Source organism: Cololabis saira, chromosome 13 (genome assembly GCF_033807715.1).
Source record: "Cololabis saira isolate AMF1-May2022 chromosome 13, fColSai1.1, whole genome shotgun sequence".
Lineage (NCBI taxonomy): Eukaryota > Metazoa > Chordata > Actinopteri > Beloniformes > Belonidae > Cololabis > Cololabis saira.
Window position 1 is genome coordinate 32,607,577 of NC_084599.1, and position 18,152 is coordinate 32,625,728.

Sequence of the window (18,152 nt, forward strand, 5' to 3'; positions counted from 1 at the left end):
CTTCCTTCCTTCCTTCCTTCCTTCCTTCCTTCCTTCCTTCCTTCCTTCCTTCCTTCTTTTTTTCCTTCCTTCTTTCCTCCTGCTCTCTCCTTCCTTCTTCCCATAAATCGGCTTTACACAAAAACGTCACCAACGGGAATGTATTGTTTTTACCGCGAGATGACAAATTCTTACCGTGGGGATTTTTTTTGACGGTTTATCGTGAACGGTAAAATATCGCCCATTCCTACTGACAACTTATATCAGCCGTTATTCATTGCACCTCCTGCCTGTCAAACAGGGTTAAAAATTACCAATGACATTTTGTTATGGAGCTCATGTATGACTCTGCAGAAGGTTTTTCCACCTTCCAATGTCGTAAAATGCATATTCTCGCCATGTATCACAGTTCATGTTTAGATAATGACAAAGTGTGAGCAAACAACAGGGGTGTGGCTTGTTAGGGGTAAATACGACTCGTGCTACACGAGCCCGCTCCTGCATTCACTTGGGTGGTTCCTGAAACCGTAAAGATTACAATCCCATAAGCTTTACAAAGCTTTTAGAGAAGAGTCACTTCAGACTCGCTTATTATCTCTCTTTTAATCAGCTTCTTGCTGTGACAGATGAATGCATGCATGCGCAATTCTTCTGCCAGAGTTGATGGTTTCAGAGTGAACGATTGAGGGAACGGGGGAACGCAGGGCACAAATATTCCATGTTTGAAGAGCAGCACTTGATCCAGAATGCAATAGTCAAAGTCAGAACTGACAGTTACAGATTCCCTGCAGATAAAACCAAAGTACAAACATATAAATTCAATGCTAAGATGATGTTGTGAAAAATGATTAACCTCTTTTATGGGTTTCCAGGGGAGTTATGTTTGGCAGAAGTGTCGTAAATTGAGTTTGCTTTGTAGTTCCGCGTTGCCATGAATACAAAGTCAGTTTGGCTTTCAGGAAAAATGGCCAGAGTATAAAGTGAAGTTGGACATGAGCTCAGCTGCGTTATCTGAAAGGCTTTTCTTAGCTTCGCTCTGGATTTAATGATTTACCAGATCTAGGATCAGCTTTGAAGCCTCGGCTCTGTCCTGTGTGTGTGTTTGCAGGGCGGTAAGGAGTATGTGATGCGGGCGCACTTTGGGCTCCCCAGCGTGGAGAGTGATGAGCTGGACGCAAGGAGACCCGTCACTGTTAACTTTGAGATCCCTTATTTCACTGTGTCTGGGATTCAGGTACAGTTGTTTATTAACACCCATTACGTCGTCTCTGCTAGGTCCTACCATCTTGTTTCAGTGCACATTTCACTGCTCGACCTTCATACACGGCTGCACTGAGACGAGGTTGTAAATACTTAACCGTCTGCATAATACAGGCCTTCACACACAACTCCAAGGGAAGTTTCTGTGTTAGATTTGATCACATGGTGGGTTTTCATTAGTGAGGTCCAAGGTAAAATCCAGGAGGCTGGAAACGCCACAAAGCCAACGTTCTTCTCGGCCCTTTCAGCCACGGCGTCTCCATTTACAGTTACGGGCTACGTGTAGGTGGGATCCAGTGACTTAGGAAACCCGCCGCCCAATACCGGTCACGGTTTGGTCAGTTCCTGTTTTATTTTGAATCCTGTGTCAATGACTACGTTTACATGCAGTCAAAATTTGGGTTATTGCTAATATTCCGGTTACTGAAACATTCGGAATATTCCGTTTATATGCGTGAGCAAACAGGGTTATCCCCGTTTACATGGTAATTAATCATTTGGGATATCTGGATCAAACCAGGGACGCGTGGAGAACGTGATGACGCAATTACCGTCATTTCCGCTTCTTCTTCCTGTATCCAAATTCAAAACAAATGCTGCTTCACGTAACTTTTCGCTCACCTTCTTGTAAATCTCACTATCCCCGTACTTTCTATCGTCTACAAATGCCAAAATGTTCATATCCTTCATTACATTTATGAAGTGATTAGTCTCGTCCTCACTCCAAAAGTGTGGCGTGGTCTTGGTTTCTCCGTGTTTATAAGAACTTCCTGGACTCAAAAGACCAGGATTCATTGTGAACAGAGCATGCGCAGAAAACAAATTCATGTTCCGTTTGATGGGGATATCCCATTTGGCGTTTACATGACCGAATAATCGGGTTTTGAAAGGAGTGACCCAGGGCTCATATTCAGGTTTTTAAAAACCGGAATATGAGCAAATTCGGGTTATTCAAAGGGGTTATTGGTGTTTACCTGGCCGTGTAAATTTGGGTTATTGCCAATATTTACGGTTTTAAAAGGGTTATTGAGTGCATGTAAACGCAGTCTGTGTTTCAGTTCAGTCTTGACTTCCCTGCTTCCCATCTGCCCTGATCGCCTGCACTTGTGTCTCGTCATGCCTTCTGTGTATATCTGGTCTTGTCTTTTTCTCTTGCTCCCTGCCGGTCTGTATTGTTTCATCCCTCCATATTTCAGGTCTGTTTTATTTTTCTCTGCTCTCGTGTTTGTTGGTCAACCCCGCTCAGCAGTGCTTTTGGTTTGTTTTTTGATAGTAGCCCAAATCACTGTTTTTGGAACTCCTGCCTCCTGGGGCCTGTACTACGAAGCGGGATTTGGGGTTAGCGAGGTAACTTCAGGTTTAACCCTGGGTTTTCAGGACTACGACGGTGGTTCACTTCTTAGCGGGGCACATCGCCATGGTAATTTATGCTGAACCGCTAACCTGCTCCAGAGCAGGTTATGTTCGAGATACAGATCGCCGGGTATAAAAGCAGCGCCCACTGACCAATCAGCTCTCTTGGAAAATGGCATGCCCTTTCGAAGAGAATCCAGTGGAGCTCGGTGCGCGGATCGTGAGAGGATCTCTCCGAAGAGAACGCGTATTCAGGGACCCTCCTGTCTTCTTCTTGTCATTTTTTTTTCTGTTTGCTGCAAGTAATGTCAATGCTATTTCATTGTGCTTTTGTATACTGATATCATCCTAAAACAGAGAGTGATTTGAAACACTAAAGCCTTGTACTTGTTGTACTTCTAAGATATGAAATTGAGCCTACTTACCGCTTTGAATTATGTTTTTGTATTTATTTTTTATTTGCTCCCATGTGCGTTTCACTCCGCTGGGGTTGCAGCTGAAGGAATGAGGCTACAATTGTCATACACGCCATACGAATACATCTAAGCAACACATGCATTTAACAGAATAGACAACTGTAATTATAGTCAGATCTACTTATGCCCTAATGATGGGGCAGTGATGTTTATATCCCTATGAACTTACGCATTTATACAGTCAGCGATCTTTTGCCAGCTGTCTTTCCTGCATTTTGCAGCTGCAACTGTGTTGCTTTTTGCCTGTATTATATGTCTATACTCATCATATTTCCGTAAAATTATTGTTTGCTCTTCGCTACTGAAATAAGCGGCTCTGACAGCGGACTTCTCCATGCTTGCGATTGGTCATGCGCTGAAAACACCGCCCCTTTTATGTGCACGCGCTCATATCCAGATTGGATAAACCTGGGTTGATATACCGAGTTGATAACCACCGTCGTGTGACCGTTTAGCGTGATTGCAATTGTCCGGGTTAGTGAATCTGGATAAGGAAAAGATATCCTGGGTATGTTGAACTTGCTTCGTAGTACAGGCCCCTGGACTCTGCTGCGTTTGGGTCCTAATCTACCACTCCTGACAATACCACCTCTAAAACCACATTTACCACATTTACCACATTTAGTCAGTTTTAATACAAAGCCACGTGCCAAATGTCACACAGGTTCCTTTATTAACAGAGGTCTGCACAATATCAAAATGTATAAAACAAATGAAATAAAAATAAACTGCCTGCATATATAGAATAAAAATGCTTCTTGAATAAAATGAAACAAATATCCCTTTCCTGCATAACAATTAAATTAAAATACACTGTGCAATTAATACAATGTAGACAGTAACAGGCAGACTTTTCCACTGAGGTTGACAGTGACAAAACATTTGTGCAAATCTCAAATAAAACATTCAAGTCAATTTGTCACAAAATAAGCTAAATTAAAACATTTTTTTTTTTAATTGATAAAAACGATATTTTCTCGTACCATATCGCGTTTGAAAATATATCGATATATAATAAAATCTTGATATATCGCCCAGCCCTTCCAACTTCTAACATGTAAAAGAAGAAGGCGGCAAAAATGAAGGGGTAAAAAGGGGAAAATGAAATGAACAGCATCAGGATAGAAGGAGCTGAGATGATCCCTGCTGTTTACACACAGCGATGGTGGGGATGTCACAGCCTGGATCAAAGGGAGGATAAAAAGAGGACGCCACACATGACTTGTAAACTCAAAATGTATTTAACATCAGCAAAAATGAATTCAACACCGGACCAAAACTAAACAAATGAGGAAAATGAAAACCCTTTAATCTGCCACTTACGTAGCCAGCAGCCCATCAGCCAACCAAGGGGAAATAAATCAGCCGGGTATTTCCTATTGGCCATCTTGCATGAAAACACAACCTCAGGAAGTACCGTACCAGACTGTCACAGCGAAGAGGGGGATCAGAAGGCTTGTCCTCCACGGGGACATGGACACAACTGAACAGCATCATCTCTTGTTTACAGCGTATCCAAACAGCTCCGGGTAGACATGTTTCAGCCCGTAGACGTTGGTTATAATTCCCGTTGCAGGACCGACCGTTCCTAGTAATGGAGACATTTACCAGCGGTTGAAGCCCCATCAACCACCCCAGACCCAGCTAACGGAAACTCAGCATACATGGTCCTGTGTTCATCCCTACTTGGGCCTTATATCGTTTAACACAGTGGTTCCCAACCTTTTTTCCTTGGAGCCCCCCCTACTTGTGTCTAAGACCAGCCGGGCCCCCCGACCCGTACGTACCAGCAGCAAAAGAGTAAAGTTATTTGTTACAAACCTTTAATTGAAAAAATGAACATTAATTATGTTTTTTGATACATTTCTCTTTGGTTTACCCTGTACTTTGTTTTTCTCACCTTCATTTTGTGTCACCAATGTATAAAATACACACAAAAAATAATTGCAAGGACATAAAAATATTTCTGAAAAATGTCTCTTTTAATATGAGAGCAACATTTTTTAACATTTTTCCTTTAACAACCTGTCGGAGTAGTAGTATGATTAAATGTTGAATAATGATATAATAATACGTTTTTAAGTTTTTATCCTGATAAATAACTTAGTATTTTAAAATGACCAAAATATATTTCTAAGTGGGTTTATACAGACTTGGATTACTGTATTCCATTAGGTGTGTTATTTTGATTTTTTTATTTGTATGCGCAAATATAATTTGTACAACTGCATATCCTCAAAGCAGACAAAGTTTCGCACCCCCCCAGAGATCTCAGGCGCCCCCCCAGGGGGGGCCCGGACCCCAGGTTGGGAGACACTGGTTTAACATACCAGAACCTAGGAAATTAAAATGACTGCAGAGGCAGTCAGGATAATTAAACCGGAAATGAATTAATACGTTTAAGGTCCATCCATGTATGTTTGTTCTTTGGATTTTGTGTTTCAGAACCAAGTTGTAAAATAAAACACAAAAAAACTGAGACATTTTTTGTCAGAGGGGGAGATGAAGAGCAACATGTTTCTGTTTTCCCTTTCCTGCTTTTAGGACAGGAAAACAGAAACTAAAGCCATTTGTTTTTGTCTGCGTGAAGGAATGTTGGGAAAATGAGGAAGCGCACAGGAAGAGCGCTGCAAGTGACTAGCAGTGAGATCTGAGAAAAAAAAAGAATTGCCATTTCCGATTCCCGTGTGTGAAGCCAGCTGGGAAGGTCGTGCTCCATGCAGGTCCTTGTCGGGGTCTCGACCTGAGCAGGTGGGACACACAGGCTCCGGAGAGAGCTGCTGCTCTTTCTAGGTTTTTATTCCTTGTTTTTTAAACCAGATTAGGCACTTTTTAATAATACTGGGAGGGCAGATCATTGTCTTTTTGTTTTCATGTTCATGTGTGTGGGATTTAAAACAGATAAGCTGGCTCTTGTTTTATTCTCATTGGGTTTTCCAGTTGGGGAAAACACAAACAAAAAAATAAAATCTGTTTTTCTAACTTGGTATCTGTCCCACATTTACTGTGCATGCCGTGAAGCAGTGTTTTTGTAAACTCGCTGATGGCTGGGAAATCCATGTTTATCCAAATTTCAAAGATTTGACATTTTCTGAGACTGAATTAATTTGTCCTCTGGAGGATGAAATACATTCTCTTTAGTTTAATTAGACCACTCAAATCAGAAAAGGCATTTGATTTCAAATGAAAACAGTTCTCACGAGGCAGTGACAAAATAAGAAATAAAAAAAAAGGCACCTGATCTCAGTTATAGATCAGGAGCGAGTCACATACAGAAACAGACGCTTGGACATATAATCCCGGTTTGAATGAACTGTATTTAACACGTTGATGTTCCTCAGGTGCGCTACCTGAAGATCATAGAGAAGAGTGGTTACCAGGCCTTGCCGTGGGTGCGCTACATCACACAAAGCGGAGGTAAGACGATAAGGAACCTGAGTAGTGATGATCCGATCATGTCATCGGAAATAAGGTGAGGGGGTTCATGCGATTCCTGAATGATCGGGATCGGGTGGAAATGATCAGATTTATTTATTTATTTTTTCATTTTTATTTCACTAACTTACATTTTTCATTTATTTCATGAATATCGGTAAGTTTTAACATTAACAGGCCAGTTTAATGTCGGGTGGGGAGTAGACGTAAACTTCAACCTGGAGCAGTTGTGGCTAGTGAGCTGATGTCAGTGTTGCTAACTTTTCGCACTTTTCCACTAGTACCTACTCGGCTTTACTCAGCTCAGCTCGGCTCGACTCAACTCGTCCTGGTTTCTTTTCCATAACAACTGGAGCAGAAGTAGGCGGGTTGGAGTGAAGCTCCTGAGACGTATTTGATTGTGTGATCTAAACGAAGAAAACAACAACACTAAAGATGTAGAACCTGGAGGAGATGATATATGTGCTGCTGGATCTGTGGCTTGTGTTCGATATCAAGTTAAAAAAATAAGAGTGAGAGAAGCTTCAAGCGGCAACGCTTTTACATTTTTTTTAGTTTGTCTCAGCGCTGCTGAAAAGTCCGTTGGTAGCTGAGCAGCTATGAAGTGACAGAGCTCCTGGTGGATCTGGTCGTTCCTTATCGCCCGTCTACATCCCTTTTTAATTCTCTCCTCAGCCACCAGGTTTATGAACATCTGCACCTCAGAGTTGGATCACCAAACAGACTTCTGCACTGCCATTGCCTGTCGCTAAAATGAAGAAGAAGCCGCTGTTTAGCTGTTTAGAACCTCAGCAGAGTAGTTACAGAGAAAGTATCTACTCGGCACGGTTAGACCCCTGGGGGGAAAGAACCAAACCGTGTGGAGGCGAGCCGAGTCGGGCTGAGTAGGTACTAGTGGAAAAGTGCCACTAGTGAACAGGTTGTTATATTTAGAGAGGTTTCAGACTCCTCTAGCGGCTTTTTTTCTCTCAAAAGCGACTAGCGACAAGTCTAATAGCTTTTTTCAGGTGTCATTAAAGACTTTGGTAAAGACTGGAAGGCTCGTATGGTTCTCCCGCGCTCAGAAGCCGCTCTCAGCTGCAGTCCCAGCAGGAGCCGCTAACCTCTCCGTTTCCAGACTGCTAATGAATCCATTCCACTTTCCTACAGCATTCATTGCAATTATATACCAATTGTAAAACCAGTTACTTTCCTGACTGAGCAGTTGGCAGCACTGGCTGGAGTAAACGTAGCGCAAACTTGAAGCCGGCTACTCTGCCTTTAAGAAATGTCTGCAATTTTGAAATATTTCAAATTGGACACAAATGCAGGGCTACAGCAGCAAAACAATGTGATCGGTACATCTCTACAGCAAAGTATAATATATTTCAACAATAAAAACACATTGCATTATTAATTGCTAAGAGTTCTGATACTGTGAAAAAACAGGGAAAAAGCGTTAATGTTTTGCACAAAATAGATTGTTGCCTCACTGGTTCTAAGAGCAGAGAAAACCTCATTTCAAATAAGCATTTCTTAAAAACAGTAAATGTCCATGAGCAAGGAAGCTGCAAAGTAGGAAAAAGTCACATCCTTGTGTTACTTCATTAAAAGTTAAATAGTGTTTCCTCAGGACAGCGTGGGAGTGTTTTGGTCACATTTGCTTCAACAGTGACATCTCCACCAGGAAAATAAAAATGCAAAGAGGTCAGATAGGCGTTTAAAAAAAGAAGTCATATATATATATATATATATATATAATACAAGATATGAACTTTATCAAATATTCAAGCCCTACATTGTGCTTGTTTTAATTCAGCTTTTGATTGCTAAGTCTGCTTGCTTAACATCAAGATAGATTGAATTCCAGCCTGTTAGTAATGTGAAATTGGACCTTTTTTCTCTCCGACATCAGTGTTTTCATATCACTATTCACTGCGCACCTTGTAAATGAACCCAGCTGCACGGCATCCATCATATCTATTATCTGGCTCTGTCACCATCAGCCTTGGCATCCGTCGTTTAGAGATGACTCAGTGCCGCTAGCCAAGGATATAGGAACTTTATAAGCCGTCTGGATTTGTGCAGGCTTGGTTAAATGTTTCATGGTTATCTGTGTTTGAACAGAAATGGCAGGTAAATTTGTGCAGCAACGCTCCCACCTGGGTTCTCGGGATTCAGTCGCTGCCCTGAGAATGAACCCGTTTCAGTCAAACTCGCGTTTGACACCAAGGACAGCAGGACATGTTTGTCAGCTTCGGGGCTCACATCAGCTCCAGATGTTATCTTTACAGCCTGTTGAAATTACGGAGCACTTTTTACCTGCGTCCGGAGTTTGATTTTCCGAGCATATCACAAATAATTTCAGATGATGCAATTAAAGCACGGCATATTGATGACACTGCAGCAGAATCCTCCTCATCAGCTCACGGGTTTCATTGGAAATGATACGGAGATCGGAGACTCCTTTAAGCTTCGTACCTGCTTTTCCACAGGAATGAAGCCGACTCCGTTACATCAATCATATCCATTACCTGGCTTTGTCAGGTGTGTCAGCTCTGGGTCAGGCGCTGCGGAGGCGGAACGCTACCAGCAAGCACAAGAGGACTCCCAGGGTGGCATTCTGCAAATGCCAAGGCCCCCTCTCTCCTCTGCTCGCCGTAACATCCGCATGGAAGGATAGAACAAAGGAGAGAGAGGGATGAAAAGGGAGATAAAAGTGGAGTCCAGGTGGAAGGTGGAAGAGGGGGATGAAATTAGGTGACTGGAGAGACGGTTTTCACCTCTCTCAGCGTTGCATTTTGCGGCGCAGGGGCCGAGACGGTCAGGATCTGATTTCACTCACCACTACTTTTGTGCTGATTAAAGGATATACTGATACTGCAGACTGAAAGTACTGATTTATTCATGGATGATGAACGGCCATTAAGTCATTGTGCTCTGTAGCAGTAAGTGATGACATCACTAGCGCTGATACCTGACTGCGACTGCTGAGAAGATGGCGAGGCGCCGATACGCACCAGCTGGACGTTCATCACTAATAGAGTTCGTCCTCATTGCTCTTAATTTGGAGTCTGTTTTCATATTTTATTCAATAAATGTTCATTTTTGGTAAACTAATATGGGAGTTTGGGAGGCATTAATACTTGGATAGATATACCATAGGGAGTTAGAAATGACTGTATCATTGGAGAGATAGGCCACGATATCAGCTGTGAACTCGCTTCATCGTTGTCACGGGAGACGAGCCACTAGAGCCCAAAGTTCATCTGGCTTTTCTCTTTTGCCAACAGTACGACGGGAAAACCACCCTTCCTACAAGGTGGTCAAATCTTCTTTTGAATGAAAATTAAACTCCAATTTGAACATAAAAATCCTATTTTGGCTGTTCTTTAAAATACATATTATTTTGCTGATTATATATTATTGAAAAATATTTTGCTCTTATTATTAGTGATGCTCGGTGTTGGTTAAAAAATTAACACACGTTGTCATTTTGTATTTTTTGTTGTTTTTAATATTTATTTTGCTGAAAATGCAAATTTCTTTAGTTTTTTTAGTGGCAAACAATGATTTTGTGAACTTTCCTGCTCTGCAGTCGGTTTCAGCTCATCAGACACCAGAGCAGGCTGGATGTGTGATGACGCTCCTCGTATGATTTTTTGGGTGAAACAAGCGTCTGACTCACGATGACAACACTGCTTTGATAAAAAATGCTTCTGATTCAGGAGGAAGTCCTCGAACTGGCGCGTTAGGGTGGTGTTTTTGTTTTGTTTTGTTTTGTTTTGCTCTGATAAGCTTTTCAGATGTGACTTTGTGCTCGTCTTACAGAGCTCTGAGCTGCAGATTTGAACAGGTCGTATGCGTCCTTTTCCTGGAGCCGTGCCATTAAATGCAAGGAACCAGCGACAGATGTGCCTTTTTCAGGATAGGATCATTGTGGCTGGAATATTTTCACCAAATCTTTTGCTGAACCTCATTATTAGAAACAAAATATAATGTTTTGTGAGTTAAAAAAAAAAAAAAAACACTTTCATTAGAATAAATAATATTAAATCTGACTGACTTCTCCCATAAATTCATTGCACATCTTGCGCTGGGACTGTTGGCGAGCACACTGCCGTCATCTGAGACTATGATAAATCAGATTTTACCAATGAAATATTTTGAATTATTGTAACGTTTACTTCTCAATTTGGAGACAACTTTCAGTTGGTGCTACTGATGTGATGTCCAGGGGCGATGAAGACTGGAAAGTTGTGCATTAACGTTCCGCTGCTGCATTTCTTGGCAGATTACCAGCTCCGGACTAACTAAAGGGCACAGATGCCGCCAGACGAATGGATATTTCCTCCCCCCGTCTGTGTTCGTCTCCAGCGTCGCTGCTTCTCCCACTCCGTGTCTGCAGAGGTTCCTCAGCAGGTGCAGGAGGACGTTCATCCCCGCTGTGAGTGGAAGCCGGACGTCATCTCTTCCTCTATGGCTAAACTCTAACCAAAAGGACTGTTACATCACCCCTGACCTGGATTTTGTTTAAAGGATACCTTAGGACTCCTGTAAAACATTTAATATATGAGCAATTAAGGGATAACTCTGCAACACCATCTGGTTCGGGAGAACTCCCTTTTCATTTTTAATCTCTCGTCCCTTCATATTCCCTTAAGGAACATAAATCAAACATTATTTACAAGGGAAATTAATATATTCCAACGTGGTATTTCAAACAGTCTTTATGGGTTGGTTCCTGAAGAATATTGAATCCAGTGGAATATGTGGTGGCATTTTAATTATAATTCATTATAATAGGGGTCTAGTGTCTAAAAGGGCCATAAAAATGACAGATATTGTACATTTTGTAAATTCAAAGTATGCCATTTCTTTTTTTACCCCTGTTTTTATTTTATTCTAAGAACAGAAGGTGTCGCTTCATGCATGGATCATATTCACTTCTTTTAAAAAAGGTCAGATTCTAAACGATCAGGGTTTTTATGACTCCAACGTTTAGTCCTTAACATTTTCTCCATCATTAAGAATCATTTTAAGTCGTCTGTTGGACTTGAACCCTCTCAAAGGCCTGTGTTTTACTAGAAGCTGTGTGTAATTTCAGCGCCCTGAACCGAAGCATGCCATCATTAGCACTGTGAACATGAGCCGCTGTGAACTGAAACCAACACCAGCAACCGAGTCAATGATTAATAAGGTGTAATATTGTCGGAGGCATCGACGGGGCAACATGATAACGGAGACCCCTGGGGCTTGTAACCTTGTCCTTGTTCTCAAAATCAACTTTGCAGCTTTGGACCGAGGAGCGAGCATGCTGCAGATTCTTTTTTGTTTTCTTTTAAATCCTTTTGCTTCAAAGACTAACGGGGATTGGTGAAGGGGGGAAGGGTACTTATATGGAGAATTTAGAAATCTTGAATATCAATGATGCATTGGCGTAACAGTCTCCCCGCAGCTTTCCGTTTTCTGGGCTTCTTCAGGCCTCCATCCGCTCTGGGAAACATCTGATGCGTACTTCTGTACCTTTCGTTGTGCACGAATTACGCATCGATTACAAACCAGAGACACCAGAGTCCTTTTTTTATGACCTCGTACTGCTACGACTCTAAAACAAAATCATTCCTTCGTCTTATTCGGGGACCAGTTCAGACACCGATGAGGATTTTCTTTTTAAAGTGTTTTTTCATGTATTGTAATTAATTTATCAACTTCTGATTGTCTGTAGCAAATTGAGCAAATAAAGGAATATATTTGGAAATAAAACATTTTTGTAACTCATTATGGAGAATTATTGTTTCTTCTTTTAAAGTAGTAGTAGATTATCTTTCAGGTGTTCAAGCAAGTTATAAAACATGTGTTGGTGATGAATGAAACACTTATTTTTGAGGATTCATCCCTTCCTGAATCTGACCAGCCTCACAAACTCTCAGTAGCATGATTCTTCCACCACCGTGCTCCATCACAGGGATGTTATTGACGTTAATGAGTTCCTGTCGTGTTACTTTCAATATTTATTGGACATCTATCCAAAGTAGGTCGTTTGTTTTTGGTGAGTAATTACATCAGGGAAGCTTCTCCTCCTGACTGATGCTGCACGATCTTGGTTCTTGGCAACTTTAATGGCCAAAGCTGTTGTTAGATGTCAAGTTTGGCTGAATAAACAAATCTATGTTGATTCTCTGAACTTGGTCTCTGTCCTGCGAGGCCACCGGGTTGCTGATTAAACTGTTTTCATCCTTCCCCAGATTGATTCCTCACAGCTTGTGTTCTTAGAGAAACAGAAGGGTGAGCTCCTGAACTCTGTCCAGTAAAGTCATTTTTTTCCCCCCGAGATCCACCTGAAGGTTGATTAAGGCAAACAAGACAATCTGGACCAAAACTTGAATTTATGGAGCGTAGACTGTAAACATTGCGTAATGAAGTGTGCAGAGAATGACTGAGAATCTTCACAGTCTTACGAATCTCACCAACGATAAAATGATCTATGACTTTGCTGTGACAACGCTGCAAGAGTCACGCTCTTTTCCAGGCGTGTCAAGACAATAAAGAGCGGTGCTAGGCTACACCAGCCCCTGAGGATTGCTGCCTTGTGCATTGTCCCTTCAGTTTGCCGTCTGTCACGGCTGCAACAATGGTTAACTGTGTGGTCCTTTCTGTCTCAGGGCAACGGCCTGTGTGCTTGTGCAGGAAGATGAGAGGAGTGATTTACAAACACCCTCCACTGAAACACAATGCATATCTTTTTTTGTTTTTTTAGTAAGACGATGCGAGATTTGAAGCGTTTTGGAAACATTGCACGTATAGTATAAGTATAAATGTCTGTATTCCCAAGTTTATCTTTTCGTGACCTTTGATATGACTAAGTAGCACTGCCTGCTTGTGGGTTGTTTTAATTCTATGAAAAAGAGATTTTTATTGATTACTGTCAACACATTTGGTGAATTGCAATGTCCATGCAATCTTTTTTGATATAATTTAAGAGGATTTTTCTTCTCTGCTTTGTTAATCTGCAGAGGTGTCAAGTAACGAAGTACAAATACTTCGTTACCTTACTTAAGTAGAAATTTTGGTTATCTATACTTCACTGGAGTAATTCTTTTTCAGACGACTTTTTACTTTTACTCCTTACATTTTCACGCAATTATCTGTACTTTTTACTCCATACATTTTAATTTCATTCATTCATATTTCATTTCGGCCTTTAAACAAAAACTATCCAGTTAAATTGCTCCATCCGGATAGAGTGAATTTGGTTGTGGTTGTTTCAGATGTTCTCGTCCAGTTTTGTTCTTACATCCGTTCCCTCAGATTCCTGCAACTAAACTTGGATGTACATTCCAATAAAGGTTAGGATAAATGATAACATGCCTCTAAAGTTTGACTTTTTGCACCATTACAATACTTATAGGCAACTAGTCATCATATCTCCTGCTCTCTGAAACACATGTTAATGCTCAATAGTACACATATATGGTTCTTTAATATATTTGCATTATACTAAGATGCATTCATTTTCAATGGCTTTTTTCCCCCTCACATTACTTTTACTTTTATACTTTAAGTAGTTTTGAAACCAGTACTTGTATACTTTTACTTGAGTAAAAAACTTGAGTTGATACTTCAACTTCTACAGGAGTATTTTTAAACTCTAGTATCTCTACTTCTACCTGAGTAATGAATGTGAATACTTTTGACACCTCTGTTTATCTGTGACAGATATGCCCTGTTACATTCCTGGTCCACACAAGTACTCTTTACTTTTTGAGGTAATGGGTTATCATCAAGGAATTCCTTTACTTGGTCACTGTTTCAGATCCAACACTCCATTACTCTTAAAATTGACACACAGCAACAATATTTAACCTCATCTTTTGTGGATTAAACAGAAAAGAAAACATGACAATGGAATTTAAATGATCTGATGAAGCCAGTGGCAGCGCTGGTGGTGAGGTCCTCTGAGGACCAGGACACTGATGCAACCCCAATCAATGCTTTCAGTCTGGCCGGAACCGCTCCTGCACATCATCAAGCTGCAGGTGATGTGGTGGAAGGAATGCTGCTCTCAAAGGTCGATGTACGGAAAACTGCACAACCTCTGGACAACATTTGCAAGGAACTGCGAGGAGCGTGTATGTCTTGAGATATAAGTTACCCTAATCGAGTGATTCTGCCTTTGATTTTATTTTAATGTCACCAATCTTTTAATGAGGCAAGTTAGTTAAATTATTGTTTCTTGTTTCTGCTGTGGGTACGCAAGATGTCCAGGATGTCCCCGGTCTCCCACTCAGTTACAGGGGGGATACGCTCCAGCATCCCCAAGGCCTTGAAAAAAATGGTTAAATTCTATAAAAAGATGGAAGTATGTTGTATCAAATGTAGAAGTTAGCTCAATTATTAATAGGTTAAAACCCTTCTGTAATACCTACCTCGCTTACTAGCTTCTCAGAGGCTATTATTGGCCAAGTCTTTATTAAATAATGATTAAACAGTTCACACTTGCATGTCATCTTTTTTTTATTTTAGAAACCTCAAACCAGACCAATCTTTTAAATCTTTTTTTTTTCTTTTCATTCCTGCGGACATGGGCGCAAAACATCCAGCGTTTTGTCTCACTGACCTAATCTCATTTGTTAATAAACACCCGTTTCTACATTTCAGTGCTGTAATACGAAAAACTTAGAAAGGTAAGTAATGAGACAAAAAGAAATAAACAACAGGAGCTTGTAGAGACGACGTGGTACAAAAAGAGCATCCGCGAATGCCTGATGTGCAGATAATCTCCAGTTTGTCGTGACCTCGTGTGCAGCATCAGCAAGCAGTGCGGGTGAAGCGGATAACGGAGGAAACTCGCAGCTATAAGTTGAATATCCAGAGTAAAACAGAACTCTGCAGTTTCTACAGTAGCTGGAGAGATCTGGATGAGACCAAACATTCATTTACTTTCTGCAGTGAAATAAAAAGCAATTTACATGCAAGAGGGACTGCTTTGATCTATTTATTTAAATTAGCATTTCCCATGTCACCCCAGCTTTTTCTGACATGAGGTCGTGCAAAGCGCTTCACAGTGTCCTTCTCGTTCTTCCTTTCATACACGCTCGTTCAGTCCTCACATATATGCACTTCATATATTCAGCGGCGCTCCCTCTGTGATCTCCCACCGATGGAGATACTGGGGTCCCTACGGGGGTTCAGTGACGTGGACAAGTACGCTGTGAGTCTTGGGGAGATCAGAAACAGAACCCAACAGCTAAGCCGTTGTTGCCCCAGTGGCATTTCCCAGTTTTATCTCTTAGCTGTGGCCCTTTTATTTTAAATGTTAGGGGTCGTCGTGGTGTCCCAATTCTCTTTAGGACGAAGTGGGAGTCCACTTCCAGGCGAAGAAAGTCATAAATGGGATTATTTTCAGCATTAATAAGGACAATCAAAATTTGAAAACCATTCTTTTATGTTACATTCAGTCTTGTGACAAGATATTTATGAACTTGCTCTTACTTCAAAACAAAAAATAGAGTTTTCTCATCTTAATATTACATCATTACTCCTTATTTTCACTCCAGTCTTACATATTTTTCCATCTCATACCCTTTTGTGTCAGTAGCAGGCTGCAACATACAGCCAGCTCACCAGAAACGGATCCACCAGCATTCCTAAGCAGAAAATAAATGTTCCTTTCCGGTGAATTCGATGTCATGCCATTGATGAACACAAATAAAATGCTACAGTGAAGTTGACTGAATTTACCACATTTAAATTTGGAAGTCGCATTCATTCATCGTGTGACTAGCTCGCTGGGACCTGATGACACTTTAATCACTTTTTGGTTGCAGAATTGGATTCTTTTGAATGTATTATTATTATGATGCAAATGCAGGAATGGAAAGAGTATATCTCTGATTGACATATATCTCTGATTGACTGTGGTTTTTAGTTTGAGTTTGATACTCCAGAAACAGTGTCTGAGAGAAGGATGAAGGACAAAATCAGAGCCATCCTGGAGAAGCCCTCCTGCCTTCTAACAGCCGGCCAACCACCCCACCACTGTAAAACTGAACGCTTTAAAAGCTTTTTTATGCCCTCAACCATGACACTGTAAAACAGTGCTCGTCTGTTTTGAACTAAAAAGAACATCTCAATTATAAGTACGATTCAATCGGAAAATTAACTTCTTCAATCTTATCTGATTGGACCTGTTCACACGGGATGACAGTTAAAGGTAGGGTAGGCAATTCTGTGTGACTTCCAAGCCAGGACATCGATAGATGAGACCCACATCTAGGTAGATGTAGGGTCGGAAAAAGATGCATAAATCATGGGATGATCTCTGTTGTGAATGTTTTGATCAGATCACTAATTCTCCTGTCATATCTGTTCCTGCCACCCTCATCAGCCAGGAAATTATCTCATTTCACTCACCTGTGCTTCCCTGCCCATCTCCACAGCTGCTTTTCTTTGTCATCAGTCCACCTTTATATACCAGTTCCACATAGGGTTGCCACCCGTCCCGTAAAATACGGAATTGTCCTTTATTTGAGAAAAAAATGTTGCGTCCCGTATTGAACTAATACGGGACACGATTTGTACCGTATTTTCATTAACTTTTACACCATATTCTAGTTTAATTATTGAAATAAATTAACCTTTACACCAAATTCTAGTTGAATTATTGAAATAAATTAACTTTTACACCATATTCTAGTTGAATTATTGAAATAAATTAACTTTTACACCATATTCTAGTTGAATTATTGAAATTAGTTAACTTTTACACCATATTCTAGTTGAATTATTGAAATAAATTAACTTTTACACCATATTCTAGTTGAATTATTGAAATAAATTAACTTTTACACCATATTCTAGTTGAATTATTGAAATAAATTAACGTTTACACCATATTCTTCACCTGTAGGCTATATTACATATGGGCTGATATGGACATACGTAGCATAGGAGGCTATTTCAGCTGCTATATGGTTGGCTGTTTGTACAGTCATGCAAGTTCAATGCTATTAAAGCACTTTAAACTTTAAATCAAAGCATTTTGTTTTTTCATATAAAATAAACATTTTTATTCAGTTTAGAAGTTTTGGGGCTTTTTTTTGGCTCCTGCGCTGCTGAAATCAGGGCATCCCTTATTTCTATTTCTGAAAGGTGGCAACCCTAGTTCCACATGTCCTCTGCTAGTGTGTTTGACTAGCTCTCCAGCATTTCCCAGCCTAGATACTGCCTGCCTGATATTGAGCCTGTTTCCCAGTTTTTGGATCTTGCCTGCCCCATTGGTTTTGACGTCTGCCTGTTTTTTGGACCGGATTAAAACCTTCTTGGAGTCTGCTAATCTGCTTGTTGTCTTGCTCTTGGGTTCCCTGCGCTTTCAGCCGTTCCAGCATAGGCTCTCCCGATCCAAGGGGCACCAGCGGTTGCTTATCAGACTGCCTTTGCATGCAGGTGGTTAGCGCTACGGACAATCAGAGCCCAGAATCTGCGGTTCCCGTTGTGATCGGGTTGGCTGAAAACGTCGGGAGATCGCAGATCGTTTCTAAACCTACCCTCACATCACTGGCGCTTGCTGCTCATCTTAAAAAAAAAAAAGTCTTCACACATCCCTGACTCTGTATGAAACACTCGGGGGGTTGCGCGGGGGGGGGGGGCTGCCCCTCAAACCAGAAC

At 41.0% G+C, this 18,152-nt stretch overlaps 1 protein-coding gene across 1 annotated transcript in view; it reads left to right on the forward strand.

Annotated features, from left to right (window-relative positions):
• Positions 1-12,266, forward strand: part of ap1m3 (adaptor related protein complex 1 subunit mu 3) — a 59,347-nt gene extending 47,081 nt beyond the window's left edge. Inside the window, exons 10-12 of the mRNA XM_061738678.1 lie at positions 1,088-1,213; positions 6,410-6,485; positions 10,777-12,266. Coding sequence (XP_061594662.1) covers positions 1,088-1,213; positions 6,410-6,485; positions 10,777-10,799 — 225 coding nt within the window. The 3' untranslated portion in view covers positions 10,800-12,266. The remainder of the gene's footprint in view (positions 1-1,087; positions 1,214-6,409; positions 6,486-10,776) is intronic.
• Positions 12,267-18,152: the final 5,886 nt, after the last annotated feature.